The following is a 20,233-nucleotide window of genomic DNA, read 5'->3' on the forward strand; positions in this document are numbered from 1 at the left end:
AGATGGGATGAACTTGATATTTCGTCAGGGCCAATCGTCGTAGCGCCCGTGCTGGCTTTCCGCTCGGCCTTTCCCACCCTTCCACGCCTTTGATTGCACACATTGTCGACGCTGTCCAACCCGTTGTTGCTAGAAATTGAAGAGCTGCCAACATGGGTATCGTAGAGAAGGTATGCGTGCCATATCTTATAGCGGTGCAATTAATCATGTCGCGGCGTTATAATTCTCAGATCAAGGAGATCGAGGGTATGTGCGTGAAACCGTACGGCGCGTCCGATGGTCTGACATGATGCGGTTCTCGGCGATGCAGAGGAGATGGCGAGGAGTAAGTCGCGTCTCTTCCTTCGGCATCTGAACTCATAGCAATTTTTTGCGGAACAGCGCAGAAGAATAAGGCGAGGCTTGCCGTAACCTTCCGACCGAATGCGCGATTCACCATGATATCAATGAAGTAGGCTACAGAGTACCATCTCGGTCTGTTGAAGGCAAAGCTAGCCCGATATCGAGCCCAACTGCTTGAGCCTGCGACGAAATCGGGAGGCGCAGGGACAGGTTTCGATGTGCAGAAGTCCGGCGATGCCAGGGTGGCCTTGATTGGCTTTCCCTCCGTAGGAAAGGTACTGCTCCCTCACCGTTGATCATACACCTGGAGATGTTGATTGTGTGCAAAGTCCACCTTGCTCAACAAGTGCACCCACACCGTATCGGAGTCGGCGGCGTACGAATTTACAACGCTTACCGTAAGTGCCATTACTGCCAGCTGTCGCACGATCTGACTGCTCACACGTAGGCGATTCCTGGTGTCATCGACTATCAAGGCGCGCGTATCCAGCTGCTCGACCTGCCTGGTATTGTGGAGGGTGCTAGCCAGGGTCGTGGCCGTGGTCGGCAAGTCGTCTCGACGGCAAAGACAGCTGATCTCATCTTGATCATGCTGGATGCTACCAAGTTGGAAGAGCAAAGGCGATTGCTTGAGATTGAGCTTGACACGGTTGGCATCCGCCTCAACAAGAAAAAGCCGGATGTCGTTTTCAAGCGGAAAACAACGGGTGGGGTAAGTGTGGCCGTGTGATCGTTGATGTTGCGATTGATTTCCGTAATGCCGCTTTCGATAGATTACGGTGAGTGCTGCCGTCGCCGCTGAGACATACGGGAAGATCAATTTGCCGAGCTTTTTGCTAGCTCAACACTACTGTCAAGTTAAGTAAGACCGATGAAAGAACGATACGGACTATCCTCGCGAGCTGTACGTAATATTCTTCCCTACGATGGCCAGACTTGACAACTGTGCAGACAAGCTGCATAACTGCGACGTTATGATTCGTGAAGACGTGAGCACTGAAGACGCCACTCATGAAAACGACACTGATTGTGATGCCAGATCACAACGGACGAGTTTATCGACGTGCTAATTGGTGAGAGTTACGGCGTTCATACTCGGAGAGTACTCATCTGCGTGGTGCAGGAACGCGTAAATATATCCCTTGCTTATGTGAGTGAGCCGAAGATCGCGCCCGCTTCGGCGCTTGATGCGTCGCGTAGATGTCTATAACAAAATCGACGCCATCAGCCTTGAGCAGATGGACAAGCTGGCACATGACGACCACACTGTGGTTATCAGTTGCGAGCTCAACCTCAAGTATGTATCCAGACGCATCCGGCTAGTGGCCTGGAGACGATTGAAATAAACTTGTAGCCTCGACTACCTCATCGAACGGATGTGGGAAGAACTCGGGCTTGTTAAGGTGTACACGAAGAAGCGTGGAGCGCATCCTGACTTGACCGATCCGATTTGTCTGCGCAAGGGTGCCACGATCGAAGTGAGTCAAAAGCTGCCTCCGGCATTCACGGAAATGAACATCACCAGGACGTTTGCAATGGTATTCACCGATCCCTGGCAGCAAATTTCAGATACGCACTTATCTGGTAAGTTCGAGATTGCTGTTTGTCGTACAATGTACACTCATCAAAGATATGTGCAGGGTAAGTCATCCGTTGATTGTTTCGGATCCTATCCGGACCAAGTACCTGTAACTCTTTCCACTAGGGGAAATCGTCGAAGTTTTCACCGCATGCACAGAAGGTGGGGCTCAATCACCTCGTGCAGGACGAAGATGTCGTTTCTAGTGCGCTTCTCAATTACACAGCAACGGTGGCAATGACTGATCTCCGGACTAGTTTTTACCAAGTGAATTTGTGTCGAGCGTCCGGAAGAGCTTGGCGGCCGCGCCATCCACTGTACCCTTACACGAGCTGTACCATAGAAATCAATCATTAGCGTCAGGCGATGTACCTTTCCTTGCCTCCTTTTTGCGCTAGTATCGTTAGTGTTGTCAGCGGTCCGCGGCAATGTTGACGCCAGAAGATGGACACCGGACCCCCACAGCATGCATTAGCAATATTTTTCCACTGAAGAAACCGTGAAAATATAGTAAAAGAATATAAAGCCCTGCCTTGGAAAAATGCTAAGAGATATTATGTACTATTTTCCATATTTGAATAGTATATGCCCATATATAGCAATCTAATGATGGAGGAAGCTTCAATTTCTTCACCATTTTTCCAAATCGAAGCTTAATATGTTTTCAGAGTTTCTCTACTGTTTTCCAATGGAAAAACGTTGCTATGCACGCTGTGGGCCCCTGGTGGCCATCATAACCAGGACGGGATCTGCCACGTGCGGGTCCGCGGAGAAAAGAGGGCGCTCTTCGCGAAGAGGTGATGGCATGCCGTATCATCGCGCAAACTTGACCATCTTGGACGATGCGCTCACCGGGCAGTGGGCCTGGCAGCTCTTTTCTGAGCTATTCGCATGAGGACGCCGATGCCGTTCAAGCTCGCGAGACGCCATAGCGTGCGCTCAGCTGTGCCTGTGATCCGGTCTGATACCCAAGTCCTGCCGGCCTCCTCTCTATAAATTCAACGACCTGTGGTGCTGCTTGATATCGGAACCGGTGAACCCCCCCTGCTTTGCATCGACTTGTATGGCCATGGTTCACACGAACGGACACCACGCTCAGTCCCCAGTCGAGTTTATTTTCTTGGGCACTGGGACGTCTTCCACAATCCCTCACGTCGATTGTCTTACCGCGCCGCCTGATGCGATTCCTTGTCGCACATGTCTTTCGACACTTACTCCGGAGGGCCAGAAGAACAGAAGAGTCAGTGCGCTAGATCCTCGCTTATTGCACACTGTATTGAAACAATCCATAGCGCAACACATCTGCTGCTGTGAGGCTTCGCGGTCGTGACTCCCAGAGCGTGTAAGACACCCTTCTTCTGAACATCGCGACGTCTTACGAGAAGCACGACGGTCCAGAACTATCATCATCGACGTCGGGAAGAGCTTCCAGTCCGCAGCCGTGGAATGGTTCCCCAAGTTCGGCCTACGCCGTATAGATGCTGTGCTTATCACACATGCACATGCTGATGGTGTGTGCTGATTGTTCTGACATGAGCGGCCGAACATCTACTTAGAACATTTTCACTGCTTGTGTCAGCTATGAACGGCTTAGATGATTTGCGAGGTGGGGAATGATTGAACCCCCGGAGCAGCCCCTGGAATTTGACTGATTTTCACAGGATGGACTTTGCACGGCGCGATACAACCCCACATTGACATCTATGTCTCGATGGCAACATTCAAGGAGGTGCAGCGTGCCTTCCCGTATCTGGTATCGAAGGAGTTCGCGTCAGGTGGAGGGGATGTGAGTGTGCGTCGCGAGTCGTCTCCGTCAAGCTAAACTGTATATGATACAGGTCCCTGAATTTAAGTGGCACATCATCGAGGACCGTGTTCCCTTCGAGATAGGTGACACTGGCATTCGGATTCTGCCGTTTGCAGGTATGCCGTTATCCCTACGATCAGCTACCTGTCTCCCATCTGAAACACGCAGTCCACCACGGGCGGATGTTCTCATCGGCACCTCCCCTGGATATGTCAATTAGCCCGTATTCTATTTCACCAGCATCCACCAACCCGTCCACGCCCAACGTGCCGGGCACTCCCATCCACAGTGGATGCCTTCCCACGGAGCCCACCAAACGTGTGCTTCCATACCTATGCTTCGGCTTCGTAATCCAAGACGCGGTGACCTACGTTTCGGATGTGTCACACATCCCGGAAGATGTGTGGACGTTGCTGCAGGGGCAGCCGAAAATACCTCCGGTGTTCGTGCTCGACTGCCTGCGCATCCAGCCACACACGTCACACCTTAGCATCACGGAGTCTGTCGAGATCGCGAGACGCATGAATGCCAAGCGCACATACTTGCTTGGATTTGGCCACGAAATGCCGTACAGCGACTGGCTGGCGATCACCGAGGCGGCGGGAGGCAAAGAGCTGGAAGGAGAGGAGCTGGCCTTGATACAAGAACACAGGCTGGAGAGCGTGCGGGAAGGTGAACCCATATGGGTACGTCCAGCCTTTGACGGACTGCGCGTGTTCGTAAGTATAGATGGGTCGGTTCGAGACGAGGAGTGTATGTGATCTGGTGGTGGCTGGATCGACTTCATACTCTCGTCATTTGTATGATAGAACGTTAGATTCGCGCAACGCGTGTTAATTGTTCTGGCGCAGAAGTTGCACGGCACAGTGAGGAGAAGTTGCGCGGCGACGAGAGCGAGACTTGGCTGGACAGGCCGCCGCTGCAGTGGCCACGCGAGCATATGAGGACCGCCGTGACGAGCGCTAATGGTGCCGATATGCGAGGCCGAGGCTACGGCTCGATCACGTGGTCCTCTGATCTCCACAAGCGGAAAGGCATCCGCCGCCAGGATTCCTAAGAACTCAAAAGGGTCATCTGTCTGAGGGGGTCTATAACTCAGATCCTTGCTTCAGGCTTCACGCCCACGTCTCCCACCCACTTATCCTCTCGTTCACCGCCCACTCAGCGCACCTCATCGCCGGGATCGTCTGCTTCAATGAGGTTCTACTCGCAGTCCTTTTTGTACGAGTGAGTATTAGGTCGCAGTACCTGCCATCATCCGTACGTAATTCATTGATGATGGCGACCCCGCCCCACAGCGATCCCTGGTCAATCGTCTCCTATGCATTCTTCATGCGATACCCCAACCCCCTTGCCTCCCATGTCCTTTCCTGCGACGTCGTCTCGCGCACACTCACTCCCTCTGGAACGCTCCTGACTACGCGCCTCATCCTCAAAAGCGGTGCGCTGCCAAGATGGGCGCCAAAGGGTATCGTCTCGCGTGCGGAGTCGTGGGTCGTTGAGGAGAGCGAGGTGGACCCTGCTGGTCGAGTCGTGCGTTGCTCGACGAGGAACCTGGATCATGTCAAGGTGATGCGCGTAGAGGAGCGCGTCATCTTCCAGCAGATGGATGATGGGTACGCTATCTACACACTCTTGAAAGGGACTCATCCCACTAAGATCTTGTTTGTCGTTCAGAAAAACATTTCAAAATACCGAAGCGAGATTTGCATCTGGCTTTGGCTGGGGTCTGACAAAGAAGATCGAGAGCCACGGACTAGCAAAATTCAAGGCAAATATTCAGAGAGTATGACCATCGCTTTCATTCTCGCTTGCACGGTGCTCATTACTTCATAGTCACGTCAAGGCTTCTCAATGATCCTCGATCTTATTCGGCAGTCACGCATGCGCCCAATGACTATGGGCGCGCCCGCTGAGGCGTACCTCCCAGCTCACTACTCCGCTCCTTCCTCGGAGACAAATAGTGTTGACGAGTCGAGCATCAACAGCGACCGCGAGCAGAAAACACGCGCATCCTGGCTGAACCTCAAGTCCTGGCTGAAGTCATCGTGAACCGTGAATATATCCAATTCAAAGTCGAAGCAAGTAGCAGTACATAGTGTTATTCTGTATAGCTTAATCCTTTCCCCGTGTCACAGACATTCTACCTCTTCCTCTGTGTTCTCTAGGATTTTACGTCTGCCTCGCATCACCTGTATTTGTAGTTGCATCATACTGCCAATGACACCGCTCCCATTACTCACGAACTTCTACGCGTCGGGACGGCGCATCTGCCGCTTATCCGTATGTCCGGATCAATGACGCGTACGTGCGGCGACGGCTGTCCTCGGGAAGTCGATCAATGATCGTCTACATTGTCATGGTAAGGTCTACAAGAGTACAAGGTATCGATAGCGGGCACAGATAAAAGCAATCACAGAGCGTGAGGTATATGTACGATGTTTCGTGCCGGGTGCTGCCAACACGGTGTAATTTGAGTATAGACTGGCTATATGGCGTGGGTCATCCGCGAAATGTGCAGCAACTATTCGACCATAATCAGTGCAAGAGCGCGACGGAGGCTCTGAGCAAGACAGACCTGATCATGTACGGCATGATGGATGCAACGAGAAGGGCAAAGGCCGCCCAAGCAAGGTATATTCCATCCCCCATGGAGACGACGATTTCGAGAGGGGAGGTGTCTGAGGTCGTCCCGACCTGGACTTTATTGATAGACTGTGCCTTGTGTACGATGACAGTCCATATAGTAGCTCCTACGAGAAGCATAGCACTGCCGATGATGGCAAATGCAGTAGAGCATAGGAAAGTCAGCGGGTGCTTGATTATACCACTATTGTCAGAACCTTTTGTCACCGCGCGGCTATGTGTAATCTCTGTGCAGGGCTTACCTGAGCAGCGCTATGGCAGCGCAGATCGTACCGATGAGTAGCAGGTAATAGGCGCCGTTGGAAAACTGGCCGAGGTACGGTAAGTCCGTGAATGTCGTCGGCGAGATAATGTAATCTGTCAGGTCGGAGTAGTTCGCGAGCATGTCGGCTGTGATGACTTGGAACGGCTCAAATCTGTTAGCAGTCGTGTGATTCGAGCATGTGCCCGCGGTATGATTCACATAGGCACAGTAGGAGTACAGGCCAAAGTCGTAGAAGTTCCGTAAGCCAGCCTGCTTCTGCAGAGGCGCTGAGGCATTCGTCGTGTATAATCCTTCGATGGGGTCGCTGAGGGCTGTGTGCAGTGCGGCTCTGCGCAGCGTTATCAGGAGCCGATCCATGCGTGAAGACTGGTGCTTACCCGTAACCAGACATATTCACCTTCACCTGCACAGCTCACGGCGTTAATCACCTCGCACTGAATACAAGGCAGCTTCGGGATTCACCATAGATATGTCTCGAGGGACGGGCGAGGTGTTGATTTGTCCAACCTAATCAAATGCATACTTGAGATAAGGAACAACACGAAGGATAACGATGAGGACCGACATGCATAAATATGAGGCATAGCAGCGCCGCCAGCCTGGTGCCACAGTGTCAGGTCCAGTCAACCATACTCTACTATATCTCAGACGAAGCACTCACGAAAGAACCGACGCCGATCCAATGCACATCTCACCGCGGAGCTGCATGGTATACCCTACACCGACCACACAGACAGGAACGGAGAAACAAAAACGTGCACGGTGCCATCGCGCGCGGCCGCAGGAAACGAACAGTTGGGCGCCTATCTGCATGCAGCGCTACCTAGATCAGGCAATACCACGTGGTCTCTTACCCCGGACTCGGAACCGGCGCCTTTCCCCTCCCTATACCGAGGACGTACGCTACTCGTACACTGCATGACCTCAGCTTGCCGATTCATGTTCTCTCCTCTCCCTCACTGACACCACCATCTCACATACCCTCAATATGGCCGAGGAGAACCCTGCTGCCGACGCTGCGGCAAATGCGTCGAGCGGCCCCGCACCCGCCTCTCTAGAGAAACGCGGGGATCTCGCAAGTGATCTTAAGGACAAAGTGAGACGTGCCAAAGAACTAACGACGGACAGGCTCGGGAGGAACAGATCAGTTGGAAACAAGGAACAACTATCTCAGAGCCAACCAGCCTTGCATGCGCAAGGTCCAAGCCGACTGCTGAGCTTGAGGACCTTGAGTAGAGGCAAGGAGAAGTCTGCTGGTCATGACGATGGTACGCGAGTATTCTTTTACGTGTAATTCTGTACTCATTTTGAACAAGCGGCGACGCCAGCTGCGGCTTCAGTCTACTCGAGCAAACCGAGCCGGTCAAAGCTAACTCTGTCTGCTGCTAGTCGGCGCAATCCCCGCGCATCTTCTTCTCGCGGAGCAGACGATGACTCCCCGTTCATTACACCCCGTTCGCCTTCTCTTGGTCCCAAGAGGCCCGAACTACAGAAATTTTGCGGCGCGGGATCAGTGAGAGCTACTTTTCTGTCTCGTGCGACCATCGCTGAGGGACTTCTAGATGCACGCAGGAACGCAGACGCTCATCCAGGCTTTGCAAGCGATGCCATGGGCGGAAGAACAAGACGAAGATGACTGTGCGACACAAGGAAATACGCCCGCGGACTCGTCGAGCGATGAGGATGACCGTGGCAGTACGTTCAGAGTCGTCTCTGGCCTCGTGTTCTTACTGAGTGCGGTATCATGTTAGGCAATCGACTTGCTTCGTCCATCCACACGATATACCGACCCCTTGCACGCTCCAGACGGAACGTATTAGCATCTCTGTATTCGCGCGCACGGAGTCCCGGGCTGCCGAAGGTACCTGATCAGGATGAGACGCCGCGTACGGAGGAACCCTCGATGTCAGAAGAAGAACTCGAGGACGACTTTGAGCGAGGCGGGCCGCGTGACAGTCCGCGCACGTTGTCAGATGAGGAGCACGAATTGGATGGGTCTGGCAGTGAGGGACATAGGAAGGAGCCGAGCAGTCCGGGGAGCATGGCGACTGTGAAGTTGCAACGCCGTGCGAAGCTGGCGGGGAAGTTGAGGGAGGTGTTTGAGCTTAGCGGGATTCATGAAGTTATCGCAGGTGAGTGTTAGCCAGTCAGTTTGCACATATATGCCCTTGAGCTCATCATTTCAGAGATGCCGTGCTGGCTACTCAGGTCAATCTGTAAGTGCGCGTGAATGTCGTGCAAGAATCGCGCTGATGATTTCCCTAAAGTGCTCCAGGGATATATGTATCTGACAGATTCATACCTGTGCTTTTTTGCCCATATGCCCTCACGGGAGGTCAGCGATCTGCTTATGGATGCAATGCAGACTGATCTGACCTGTGCTTATCAGGATCAAGTCCTAAAGTCAGGATCCCTGATGAAGAAGGCGCAGCGCACTAAGCGCCGGATCAGACATTGGTTCATTCTCAAGAATGACGCCCTTTCATGGTATCAATCACCATCTGTACGCATTCTAATCGTGCCAATGCTTCTCTTAGCTAATAAATTACTTCAAAAGGATCCATACTTTCCGCATGGAATAGTAGACTTGCGTTATGCGATTAGCTGCGAACCACTGCATGAGAAGGACATTCGCCTCAGGACGAATCAGAAAGCCATAAGGCTGTCCGCGGATTCTACGCCTAGCCGAGACGAGTGGGTGAAGGCCATCAAGAGGGTTATGTTCAAGGCCCAGAACATGGGGGATAGTGTGAAGGTGAGATTCCACGACGACAAGTTCACGGATTGGCACTCACTATAGTCTTTAAGATTGCAATTCCATATTCTGCTATCCTTGAGGTCGAGAAGTCGTCGGCGATGGATTTTAGCGAGACCATAGAAGTCAAAGTCGTTGATAAGAATGACCAGGGGTCTATAGATTCCTACTTCTTTGCATACTTCCGTGATCTTCCAGCCGCGCTCGCTCAGATACGCGATGCCGTGCGCGCATACCGAGCGATGCCGCAAGCTGCGACGCCTCCTGCAGTGATAGATACAACTACAGCACGACCACCCAATTCTCCGCCTTCCGCTCTGCGTACCCAGAGTCTGCCTGTCCTTGGTCAGACGTCCAAAGCGTCTTCAGGTTCACGGTTAACATCGCTCCTGCGACCTCTACAAGAGAATGCGCCTCTCGTCCGACCCGCCCATTCTCCTGAACGTGATGACAATGAAGACTTCACGCATGTCGCTAAGAGGGGTTCGACAAATATCATGGCCATTACCACGTCGCCGAAATCTTCGACATACTCGGATGCGGGGATGTCACATAGTCCCGAGAGCCCTCCTGCTCCTTCCTCATCCAGCCAGCTAGTGGCATCCCACCATACCTATCCTCCGTCACCATCACCATCTCCTTCAATGTCTGAACTCACCGCGACTCCCACAAGAGACACCAGCCTGATCCCTTGGGGTGTTGGTATGCCCTCTTGGCTTAGAATGCCATCTATGCCTTCTCGAAGAACTCTCAGCAATCCGTTTGGAGGCGCCAGGAGCGGTTCCGAGCAGCCTGGTCCAGCATCGGGCAGGAGCGGCGGCGAAGGCGTGTCAGAAGTACTCTCCCCAAATACCGGCTCGGGAAGCAGGATGACCACAAGCGGATCCAGCGATTTCGGATACTTTAGCGTTTTGGACACACCGGAAACTATACTTGAGCAGGACACGGTGGATAAGTTTCACACTGCGTTCGCCTTTGATGAGCGAGAGAAGCTCTTGGGAGGTATATACCATCGTATTGAGCGGCTTTCGGGTATCTGCTGACATCCCAAAGTCTTCTCTGGGTATATCTACAGGATGCTGCCGGTGTACGGCCGCCTGTACGTCTCGACAAACTTCTTCTGCTTCAAGTCCAGTGGCCCCCTAAGTTCGCGAACGAAGGTAGGTCGGTGGTTCGTTACGCAGTGGTAATATTTGCTGACATCATATAGATGATCTTGCCGATTCGAGACGTCCTCTCCACGGAGAACTCCAAAGCATTTCACTTTGCACATCAGGGCCTCGTAATCGTCATCAGAGGTTACGAGGAGCTTTTCTTCGAATTCGCAGATGAAGAACGTAGAGCTGCCTTCGTGCACATATTGGAGCGCCAAATGGAAGATGTTCGTCGTCGTGTCGAGTCTGGTGACCAACATTGCCAGAGCCTGGGGCAGCATGATGCTCTAATTCTAGAAGAAGCGGGTCCGCAAACATCACCCGACGGAGAGATGGAGCAGAAGGTCGAGCACGATGCCTCAATGTCAGGCTCACTTCCTGCTGTCATGTTTAACTCGATGTCTTCGACTTTCCTGACTTTCAAGCCGAAGGAGCCTTTGCACTTCACGTTTCTTACGGTTGGCTCTCGGGGTGACGTTCAGCCATACATTGCATTGGCGAAGGGACTCATGAAGGATGGCCACCGCGTACGCATCGCGACTCATGGAGAGTTCAAGGAGTGGATTGAGGCTGTGCGTGTGTCATATCTGAAACCAAAAGAGGACATTGGCTAAATCTATTGACAGCATGGCATTGAGTTCGGATACGTCGGCGGCGATCCTGCGGAGCTGATGCGGATTTGTGTCGATAACGGCACTTTCACAGTTTCATTCTTGAAGGAAGGCATGCTCAAGGTTTGCCCACGTTCATATTGATGTTTGGTGAACTTTCTTGCTCAATGGTTCACAGTTCCGTGGATGGATAGATGACTTGCTCAAGACCTCTTGGGAGGCTTGTCAAGGCACGGATGTCCTGATTGAGAGTCCGAGTGCAATGGCTGGCTACCATATCGCGGAAGCACTCAAGATCCCGTACTTTAGGGCTTTCACTATGACATGGTCCCGCACAAGGTAATATTCACCCCTTTATGGTTTGCATATCTAACATACCGGTTGCATAGAGCTTATCCTCATGCCTTTGCGGTTCCGGAACACAAGGTACGTTACACATATGTCGCCGCTACGATCTAACCACTGATCTGCGTCATCGTAATGTGACAGATGGGAGGAAACTACAACTACATGGTGCGCCTGATCATATCGAACCCATACATAGCGCCTTGCTGATTATGGCCGAAGTCATATGTACTATTCGATCAGGTGTTCTGGCGAGCAACTGCAGGTCAGATCAATCGCTGGAGAAAAAACACCTTAGGCCTTGGCAGCACGAGTCTAGATAGGATGGAGCCTCATAAGATACCATTCTTGTATAATTTCAGCCCTGTGGTCGTCCCTCCTCCTCTGGACTGGCCTGAGTGGATACATGTTACGGGTATGCGCCTCCCCTTTCATCTGCTCCATCGTCATGCTCAAATGTCTATAGGTTATTGGTTCCTGGATGATGCTGATGTCAGCTCAAAGAAGTGGACACCCCCAGCTAGTCTCCTTGAATTCATCGACTCTGCGCGGAAAGCGAAGAAGAAGGTCGTTTACATTGGGTTTGGCAGCATCGTGGTGTCAGATCCGAAGGCAATCACGCATTGCGTCATCAGTGCGATTGTGCGCAGTGGCGTGTATGCTATTCTGTCGAAGGGGTGGTCAGATCGACTGATCAAGAATGTCGCCGAGGCGTCCGACCCAGAAGAGCCTCTTCCCAAGCAGATCTACCCTATAGCATCCGTGCCGCATGACTGGTTGTTTAAGCGTGTCGACGCTGCCTGCCATCATGGCGGCGCAGGTACAACAGGTGCTTCCTTGCGAGGTGTGCTACGAACCTAGTTCATTCATCCTTTGCTTTTTTCTGATATATTCGACAGCTGGTATCCCCACAATCATAAAGCCATTCTTTGGCGACCAGTTCTTCTGGGCAGATCGCGTCGAGGCGCTGGGAATTGGTGCTGCTGTTCGCAAGCTGACCGTGGAGCATCTCACCCAGGCGTTGATCAATGCGACTACTGATCAGAGGCAGATTGATCGTGCCCGAACGGTGGGCGAACAGATACGCGCTGTAAGTGTTGGTTCGCACATACGACAAACCGATTCGCTGATTAATTCTATAGGAGGATGGTGTTGGAACTGCCATAGAGGCAATCTATCGAGACATGGAGTACGCTCGGTCCCTCATCAAGGGCTCTCCTGCTGATGACCCGCAAGATGTGGAGGTTGATGCCGAGCATGCTACTATCCGTGACTACCCTCACGCAATGTCTCCTACACGTTCTGGCGGTACCCGCTCGGGAGGCAGTTCTGCCAGCTCAGCTCATGGGGCTACCAGCGACTGGAGCGTTATTTCCGAACAGGAGCGAGATTGAGTCATCGACGAGATCTTGGTGCCCTACGATTATCATCTCCACTCAGCCTAGATATACATTATGTCCTCTTATCTACAGTCCTGTTGTCATCACAGTTGTCGGAAACATCTTGCAGCATCTCCATGGACTTATCTCTTCCCCACAATCCTAGACAATCGGCATCTCTCCGCTCTGATCACCCATGCTTAGGTTCACATTGCTAGGTATTGTACATAATATGTAGCATAGACGGGTATCTTATGCTGTAGTTTGTTCCTGCTTGTAATGCTCGTCAAAAACACGCTTGCTAAACTGCCCGAACGTCTCGGAAGCGGCGATCTGCTGGTTTGTGTCGGGCTGCATGAACAGCGCGAAAGTCTCGCGGGAGACGCCCTCCATTCCCTGGCCGGCACCGACACGCACGCAGTGGGGAGTCGCGCGCAAGCTGCCTGCTGTAGCGAGTTCGAGGGCTTCTCCGGTCTGGAATGCCAGGCAGTTTGCAGGAATGGAGACCTTGGTAAGCGCCCCACCGCGCGTGCGGATGTACAGTCCTGATGAAGGCGACGGCGATGCTACCGCTATAGGTTCGTTGTTGGGGCCGGGGCGGAGGAACATGGCCTAGAGGAGTTTACGCTCAACGACAGTGATGAGCATTCTCGATTTCCGTACGTACAGAGCAGAGCCCAGTCAGGAGCGAGTGATCGAGGTGGAAGCCGCACCAACTGTCGATGGGTTCGTCTTCTGCAGGCAACGAGTTCTCCGGAGATGGAGGGAAATAGTGCAGAAGGCGGGCCTTGGTCGTCTGCGAAGTCTTGATGAGATCCGCCAAGGAAACGGAGGAATCAACTAGGTGTTGTGAAGCTGATTATTGAGTAGCAGCTCAGCGTAGGGCAAATATGTGCAGGAGAGTGCGCCTTTACCAAACGGCTGGCATGCCGCTGCGAGTTCGCAACCGACGCCGAAAATTATTCTGGTGCAGGTCGAGAGTTGGATGTTGCGAGACATCGTGCCAGCACTGGATAACACGTACCTGCCTAAGGCCTTGAATGCCTCCTCGAAACCTTCGATTCCCTTGATATCATTGCTCGGCCCTACATCGCGCTGCGTAATGTGCTACCGTGATGGAAAACTATGAGACCACTCACATATGTTTGAGCCATAGTACTCGGGATATGCGTCGCGGAGGGTTTGAGGAACGTCAGGAGTATCGATCACTGGATTGGCATAGTATGATCCCTTCAGAGTATCTGAAGAATTTTAAGCTAAGTTAGGATCGATTTGGCAACAATGCACGTCCATGATAACGTACCAGGCCTTCCGTTCATGATTTCCTGGTTCTGAGTTCAGTGATAGCACAATACGAGACGTCATGCAATTTACCTTGCCATGAGACCATCCGAAGCTGTATTTGCTCTTGGGATCCGCACAGCGTTCTCTCTTTTCGACATCTAGCTTTGCGAATTGATATGCAAGCTTTAGCAGCCGTTCTCTGGCTGATGCGAAGGTCTCAGGTAGATCGCGAACAACAATGATCCCTAGACAGTCGGGCTGCGATCCAAATGCTTTCTCTGTGATAACGAACTGAGCGCGATGTTCCGATGTAGGCATTGTTCACTCACCGATGGAAGGAACGAGAGAAAATGGCGTATTTACCAACTGAAGATATGATATCGAGACTGCCCCTTCGGGAGTAAAAGTAATCGGCTGTGTGGCACCATGGGCAATTGTGGCCATTCTTCTAGTACCGGAGACTCCCAGTATGCGAGTTCGTAGTATGCGAGCCGCAATGCTGAAGGTAACCATAGATTCAACCAATCGAAGGCTCAGACCACAGACTGCTTCTGAGGCAAACCCCGATGATAGCCTCATGAGAGCCAGGATTATATATGCCCACCGCACAGATATCGCCGCATGGCGCGTACAAATTCTAGATCCATACAAGCAGATAAGGATGCAATACAGACTAATACAGACCGGGAAGAACTACAGTGCCAGAACAAATGTCCTCCGATATCAATGCACTCCATTTACGAAAGCCGTGCCGTTCAGGGCGGGAATGATATGTGCCTCTGCCAAGGCAGACCGCAGAGCCTCGCCGGTCTCATCAATGAACTGAAGGAATCGCAGAATCTCGCGACAAAGCTGCCAATCCTTCACCTCGATGGCGCTCTTCAGCAAGCGGACCGCATCACCATTCACACCATCACCGTCCAGCTGGTCAAGGCCATGCAAGACCAATAAGTATGAGCCTGCGGTTTTGAGGCGGTTGGATGACAAGCAGACCTGGGAGTAAATCAGCGCCAACTTCTTATCTCGTTCTCCCATATGCTTACCTCAAACAGGTTCTTGGGGTTGCCAACGATGTCAAACAGCCGGGGCCACCTGGTCATCTCGATCTTCCGAGCGCACCCGACAATTACGTCCAGCGCAACGTCAAAGTGGTCCAGAAAATCCACTGTATCTGGTAGAAGCTGAGGTTGCTCCTCTACATCGTCATCGTCATCCGCACTGCTGTCATGCTGCGAGGTCGCGTCCTCCTCTACGACGCTGAACAGCATCATTTCGAGGGCATGGGCGAAGTAGACCAAATGCTCGTAGTGAGAAGCGAAGAGTATCGCCTCCTTCATCTGTCTGTTCTCCAGATGGAAAAGCAAAACGTGGTTAAGAAATAGATGGGACTGGCAATGATCTTAGAACAAGATCGGATATAAACACTCATTGAGCACTCACACTAGTCACTTGTCTGAACATCGTGAAGGATAGGCTCGCCCTTGTTGCAGCTTCATACTCCACTCCGATAATGATCCCCTTGTCCATCAAGACAGCTAAAGACATGGTCACGACGGACTTCGCATAATACCAAGCAGGTTGCTCACATAGCGGGTAAAATTCGAGCGGAATGTTGACATTCTCCTTGACATTAGCCTGGATGACGCCCGCTTCCGCCGTTTGACTCGTACTTGACTCGATATGCAAAGCATTGAGCCACAGGCGTATGCCCTGCCCATCATAGCCCCAAAGCGAGTTTTCCAGTGTGCCAATTCCGCGCAGGTGAATCCAGCAGAATTCTATGCGGTCAGCGAGGATCTGCATATCATATCTGACCTCTTCCTCCCCGGACTACCAATGAGGAGAGAGTCAGCTTTCAGGCGGTCAAGTTGTGTTCGTTTTACGAACCCTTCTAGGTTTCAGCAGAACCAGCTTTCCTCCCACAATCATCAAGACCGTAGCAACAGCCAAGTCGTCAACAGGATCTCCCAATTCTGTAGGACGATCTCGTATCAAAATCATGGACAGTTTAATCAGGATACGCACGTTTCTGAGCGCTTGGAATCATCCAACTCAACAATCGAACAGCTCCAGGGACAGCAATGACACCATTGAAGCTCATGCTGCCGCACAAGTGCAGTTTAATCGTCTCTGCGGTGGGAATGATGAGATAGTGATAAAGCGTGTTATCGGCCGTATAGACGAGCAGGGAGTTGTCGACCAATGAGAGGATGACGACAGGCGAAGTGAGCACCTCGCGATGCAAGACGTTCTGGTTGCTTAACTCCAGATCGCGGGAGTACAGTCGAATCTACAAGCGTGTTCGGTCAATATGACGGAATTATGGGTTCTGCGATTGTCTCCCACCTGGAATGCATTCGCAACCTCTACAGCGGCAATCAAAACGTGATGAAACCAGAGCAGTCCACCTTTCACTGTGAAAGCCTGCTCTTGCAGCTCGTCCGCGAACAGCTTCCAGCGCCCAGATGTAGTGCTGTAGTGTGCAAGCCCTCTGCGGCCAGCCACAGCAATGAGCCTGCCATCTGTACTGAGAGCTGAGTACCGTATCGGCCAGTTCGCAGCTAGGTAGGAGTGAGGAATCTACACTGCCTGTGAGCGGACCACACGTACAACAAAACATTATCTGGAAGTACCTTGACGTGCTGCCATACATCAGACTCGGGGTTGATCACACTCATGTCAGGCTGGTCAGCACCACGATATACCAGCACACGGTCATCCATTTGGAGGAATGCATATTGTGTATTATCCTGCATCCCTGTATTGAGATGAGGTCTCTCGTTGAAGTGGATATTGACTCACGGGGGAATGTTGACTGGTTGTCGCACTCTTCGCAAAGGGGATAATGAAGAGTTGACCGTCGTCCTCTATAATGATGAGATCTAGCAGCCGGATATGAAGGACAGCTGGCAGAGCACGCACTGTTTGGTGAGACGTTCGCAAGAACTACAAGCTCGAAGTTTCCAGGAACCCAAAACTACAAATTTCAAATGACATGGTGAGTTCCTGGGTGGCCGACCCAATATGGGAAGAAAGCTACCAAATCCCTGACGCCATACATGAACGCATCCTGGAATCTGGCGGAAATCAGCTTAACAGTAATCTTTGTTATCTCACGGAATACATACTTCTCTTTATCCACCTCGTACTCAACGCCGAATCCCCAGGCAAGACACCGCCCGCCCACACTCCACAGTGCCCAGCCCTTCTCCCAACCCACAGCCAGTACGTACCCATCAGAGCTCCATTCCATCGAGTGCACTGGCCCTGTTCCCTCCCGTGCATACATGAGCGGGATCTGCAGGACTTGAGGCTTTGGGGAGGGCGCTTCCTCCGTCGGGAAGTTCGTGAATTCCACAGTACCCGTCAAAGTACCCGTCGCCACCAGAGAGAATCGGATGTTGATAGCGACTGTCATCGCACGCCGCGGCTCATGGTATGCGTATTCGCCTGGCTTGAGGTCGTCTGGGTTTTGCCGCCGCCGCTTCTGAATCCAACGTGGCGGGTCAATGTTATGTACGCAGGTTCCGTGCCATTGTAGGTGAGACTTGGGGTGTGAACTGCGTGTCGGCGAGTCATTCGGTCTCCGAGACTGCAGAATAGCACTTGAGCTGACATGTAGAGTTGAGCCGTAAACCGTACCTCTTACATGGTAAAAATCGTCCGGAACCGTAGTCATTGAGCGTCGATCAGCGCCGTCCTCTTCTTCCTGCTCTTCATACATCTCGACAAAGTATGCACGGCCGTCAGAAGTGATCCAAGTCTCAAAGCCTATGACTTTCGAATTCGAGATCTTGGTCACACACACTATACGTTTGAAAAACGGCATAGTCAACAGGCTTTCTTCCGCTCGCAATGCCGTAGTAGCGCACCGTCAGGGTCAACTAGCCAGGGGAATTCTTCCTCGTTCATCATCCACGTAAAATACGCGTCGTCATCATCCTGCATCCCTGGCCATGGGATACGCTGCACTGAGGATGGGCTCGCTGTAGAGAAAACAATGTTATCATTGCGAGGTGACACGCTGTAGGTCCATAGCTATAGAATAATCCCGCAAGAGAACGTGAATGTTCCCGCACCTCAAGAGCATCCCTTCCAACCGTACAACACCCTCTAGGCGAAGCGTGACGGCTTGCAGCGGTAACGCCTCACCCGGACCAGGAAGGAAATGCCGCTGAGCACTGGACGCAAGCAGAGGTGATTGATAGAGCAGTTCATCTGGGCTGTACTGCACGGCCACAAGAACCAGGAAGGAACATGATGTCTATAGCACGATGTGGATACAACCGTCCATATGTCATTGTCGTATGCAGTTACATTCCCCTCAAGGTACACTCACCTGTATCACAATCCGCGCAGCACTCGGCGTCCAGCTCATAGAAACATTCTCGCCATGTTCAGCGATTGACGTCTGAGTACGTGACAAGTACGACAGGACGGCGGACGGCTGGAAAACAAACATGAACGTCCATACCGTTACCGCTGAGTAGTTCAGAGAGGCGTACCCGAACGCGCCATGCGGTGATGCCGCTCTTTGTCAGAGTGCAGAACAGGCTCTTGCGCGGGCTTGGCGACAGACAGACAACAGGTTCAGTGGGCACAGGCAGGGCAGGTGCTGAAGAGATCTGTCTGGCAGCGGAGGTAGGGAAGTACATGGTTCCGGTCACTTCAAGCTCATGTACGCCCGTTGAACGACACGATGAGCACTTGTGCACAATAAAGGGATGTTTTGGGGACGGCGAATGCTGTGAACATCGAAGTTGATAGGCCCGAAGAAGATAGAGCAGCAATGGCAGGTGGCACCAGGAACAGGATCCAAGAGTGAGTCAAAAACACTAGCCCACCGCGAGGGTCGAACTCGCAGCCTTCAGATGCCTGTTACTCATAAGAGTCTGACGCTCTATCCGATTGAGCTAGGCAGGCATGAAAGATAAATTAATTGTAAATATATATATGGCCATAGCTATATAGAATTGTCACTTTTGCATACTACTATCGGGGCATTCTTAGAAGCTGACTCTATCCTTCCTTCTAGGCTGCAGCTGGAATTAGCATTCTTCATTGTTGACGGATCACTCCTAGTTGATTGGTCTCTGATGCATAGTCGGAATATCTCATCTCGCTCGTCCGGGGGGGGTGATATCCGGCCGGTGAACGTAATCGACCTTATTTTCGCATACGTTCTTTATGGCAAGGATCTTACCTTTCTGGCCAAGTGCAGTGGATGTCCCTATGTCACCTAATAAGCCGTCTCGGGCTAGATGGTCACCGAATATGCAAGGTTATTCGTTGGGCATACGACAGACTTCGTTGCTTTATATCGACTAAGTGCGTTGCAGCTCCTTTCCCGTCAGTTCTTCTATGCTCGACCACCCCAGGATCGTCGTGCTGCACCCATAAATTCATCCGAGGTTCAGTGTATGCTCGGATTGCATGCTGCAGCTATTATTGCAGTTGCATTGCGATCTATTATCCCCGTGAGAACCAACACTCATTCCCCGGGAAGTCATGTCTGTCATCATCCCACGCGACGATCGTCGTGCTGCGCATTCTCCCTCATGCCCCCCATCTGAACAACACCATTCTTTCACTTTCTGCATGTCTGACATTTAAACCGCACATCGCCTGGTTCGGCCGGCGGAATGCTCAGCACAAACAGCTGCGACAACCCTAGCCTCCTCGACTCCAAAGCCTACTTCTGACGTCATGCTACCGCCAACGTCCTTGTGCGTGCCGCATTACTTCTCGCTCCCTCGCGACTTATACATCGCATCACCTGCTACCTGCAAGTGAGGCAGCAGCATCGTGCAGCTCTCGCCCAGAGCCCGGCTCGGCCTCTGTGTGCGTGCGTGTTCGCGACCCATCTTAGGTGGCGCGCACAGAGACTATACCCTCCATGTTCCGTGGAGCAAGATTCTCAGACCCCAGATCTGAGAATGCAGCTATTCCTGGCCTCTGGATCCGTTTCAGTGACGTCGATGCTGAGAAGTCCGCAACGCCATTCGTCGTGCACGCGAACGTTCACTATAGGGTTCATTCGCAAGGTTTCTCCGAGATGAATAAGTT

The 20,233-nt window shown here is 52.1% G+C and overlaps 7 protein-coding genes and 1 non-coding gene across 8 annotated transcripts; 4 read left to right on the forward strand and 4 right to left on the reverse strand.

The window, feature by feature from the left end:
* The first annotated feature begins 62 nt into the window (after nucleotides 1-62).
* On the forward strand, nucleotides 63-2,376 carry LAESUDRAFT_726138 (developmentally regulated GTP-binding protein). Its single transcript, XM_040908968.1, has 17 exons — nucleotides 63-170; nucleotides 231-246; nucleotides 311-325; nucleotides 382-395; nucleotides 456-617; nucleotides 672-740; nucleotides 791-1,054; nucleotides 1,116-1,121; nucleotides 1,183-1,246; nucleotides 1,294-1,331; nucleotides 1,382-1,415; nucleotides 1,466-1,492; nucleotides 1,543-1,639; nucleotides 1,697-1,820; nucleotides 1,868-1,926; nucleotides 2,047-2,126; nucleotides 2,179-2,376. Exons 1-17 carry the CDS (start codon nucleotides 153-155, stop codon nucleotides 2,190-2,192), a joined length of 1,101 nt encoding a protein of 366 aa, XP_040764048.1. The 5' UTR covers nucleotides 63-152; the 3' UTR covers nucleotides 2,193-2,376.
* A 364-nt stretch (nucleotides 2,377-2,740) lies between these two features.
* LAESUDRAFT_726141 (uncharacterized protein) lies at nucleotides 2,741-4,613 on the forward strand. Its single transcript, XM_040908969.1, has 7 exons — nucleotides 2,741-3,161; nucleotides 3,214-3,263; nucleotides 3,320-3,432; nucleotides 3,501-3,527; nucleotides 3,583-3,707; nucleotides 3,760-3,844; nucleotides 3,897-4,613. Exons 1-7 carry the CDS (start codon nucleotides 2,985-2,987, stop codon nucleotides 4,487-4,489), a joined length of 1,170 nt encoding a protein of 389 aa, XP_040764049.1. The 5' UTR covers nucleotides 2,741-2,984; the 3' UTR covers nucleotides 4,490-4,613.
* A 191-nt stretch (nucleotides 4,614-4,804) lies between these two features.
* LAESUDRAFT_700701 (MSF1-domain-containing protein) lies at nucleotides 4,805-5,972 on the forward strand. The gene is made up of 4 exons (XM_040906424.1): nucleotides 4,805-4,955; nucleotides 5,027-5,344; nucleotides 5,406-5,514; nucleotides 5,565-5,972. The coding sequence occupies exons 1-4, from the start codon at nucleotides 4,924-4,926 to the stop codon at nucleotides 5,778-5,780; spliced, it is 675 nt and encodes a 224-aa protein (XP_040764050.1). The 5' UTR covers nucleotides 4,805-4,923; the 3' UTR covers nucleotides 5,781-5,972.
* Nucleotides 5,973-6,055: 83 nt separating this feature from the next.
* Nucleotides 6,056-7,421, reverse strand: LAESUDRAFT_700706 (uncharacterized protein). Its single transcript, XM_040906425.1, has 7 exons — nucleotides 7,301-7,421; nucleotides 7,205-7,238; nucleotides 7,102-7,146; nucleotides 7,017-7,042; nucleotides 6,617-6,967; nucleotides 6,307-6,558; nucleotides 6,056-6,252 (listed from the first exon to the last, which is right to left on the reverse strand). Exons 1-7 carry the CDS (start codon nucleotides 7,345-7,347, stop codon nucleotides 6,231-6,233), a joined length of 777 nt encoding a protein of 258 aa, XP_040764051.1. The 5' UTR covers nucleotides 7,348-7,421; the 3' UTR covers nucleotides 6,056-6,230.
* A 780-nt stretch (nucleotides 7,422-8,201) lies between these two features.
* Nucleotides 8,202-12,898, forward strand: LAESUDRAFT_653996 (glycosyltransferase family 1 protein; the record flags this gene model as incomplete). Its single annotated transcript, XM_040904463.1, has 17 exons — nucleotides 8,202-8,334; nucleotides 8,391-8,771; nucleotides 8,826-8,855; nucleotides 8,907-8,974; nucleotides 9,029-9,142; nucleotides 9,197-9,386; nucleotides 9,440-10,396; nucleotides 10,448-10,554; nucleotides 10,605-11,120; nucleotides 11,175-11,282; nucleotides 11,338-11,498; nucleotides 11,549-11,585; nucleotides 11,649-11,672; nucleotides 11,727-11,919; nucleotides 11,971-12,348; nucleotides 12,404-12,594; nucleotides 12,647-12,898. The coding sequence occupies 17 exons, from the start codon at nucleotides 8,202-8,204 to the stop codon at nucleotides 12,896-12,898; spliced, it is 3,840 nt and encodes a 1,279-aa protein (XP_040764052.1).
* Nucleotides 12,899-13,135: 237 nt separating this feature from the next.
* On the reverse strand, nucleotides 13,136-14,611 carry LAESUDRAFT_653955 (Clavaminate synthase-like protein; the record flags this gene model as incomplete). Its single annotated transcript, XM_040904458.1, has 8 exons — nucleotides 13,136-13,495; nucleotides 13,551-13,738; nucleotides 13,798-13,847; nucleotides 13,908-13,968; nucleotides 14,023-14,124; nucleotides 14,187-14,208; nucleotides 14,258-14,445; nucleotides 14,497-14,611. The coding sequence occupies 8 exons, from the start codon at nucleotides 14,609-14,611 to the stop codon at nucleotides 13,136-13,138; spliced, it is 1,086 nt and encodes a 361-aa protein (XP_040764053.1).
* A 279-nt stretch (nucleotides 14,612-14,890) lies between these two features.
* LAESUDRAFT_653959 (RIC1-domain-containing protein) lies at nucleotides 14,891-18,822 on the reverse strand (the record flags this gene model as incomplete). The annotated part of the gene is made up of 17 exons (XM_040904459.1): nucleotides 14,891-15,160; nucleotides 15,211-15,555; nucleotides 15,608-15,702; nucleotides 15,754-15,997; nucleotides 16,055-16,140; nucleotides 16,193-16,457; nucleotides 16,514-16,747; nucleotides 16,801-16,917; nucleotides 16,970-17,034; nucleotides 17,090-17,144; nucleotides 17,208-17,244; nucleotides 17,296-17,759; nucleotides 17,817-17,974; nucleotides 18,040-18,191; nucleotides 18,247-18,431; nucleotides 18,507-18,614; nucleotides 18,673-18,822. The coding sequence occupies 17 exons, from the start codon at nucleotides 18,820-18,822 to the stop codon at nucleotides 14,891-14,893; spliced, it is 3,030 nt and encodes a 1,009-aa protein (XP_040764054.1).
* A 182-nt stretch (nucleotides 18,823-19,004) lies between these two features.
* Nucleotides 19,005-19,090, reverse strand: LAESUDRAFT_t57. The gene has a single exon. It is a non-coding gene; the product is annotated as a tRNA-Lys (tRNA).
* Between the last annotated feature and the right edge of the window lie 1,143 nt (nucleotides 19,091-20,233).

Source organism: Laetiporus sulphureus, assembly GCF_001632365.1.
Source record: "Laetiporus sulphureus 93-53 unplaced genomic scaffold LAESUscaffold_21, whole genome shotgun sequence".
Lineage (NCBI taxonomy): Eukaryota > Fungi > Basidiomycota > Agaricomycetes > Polyporales > Laetiporaceae > Laetiporus > Laetiporus sulphureus.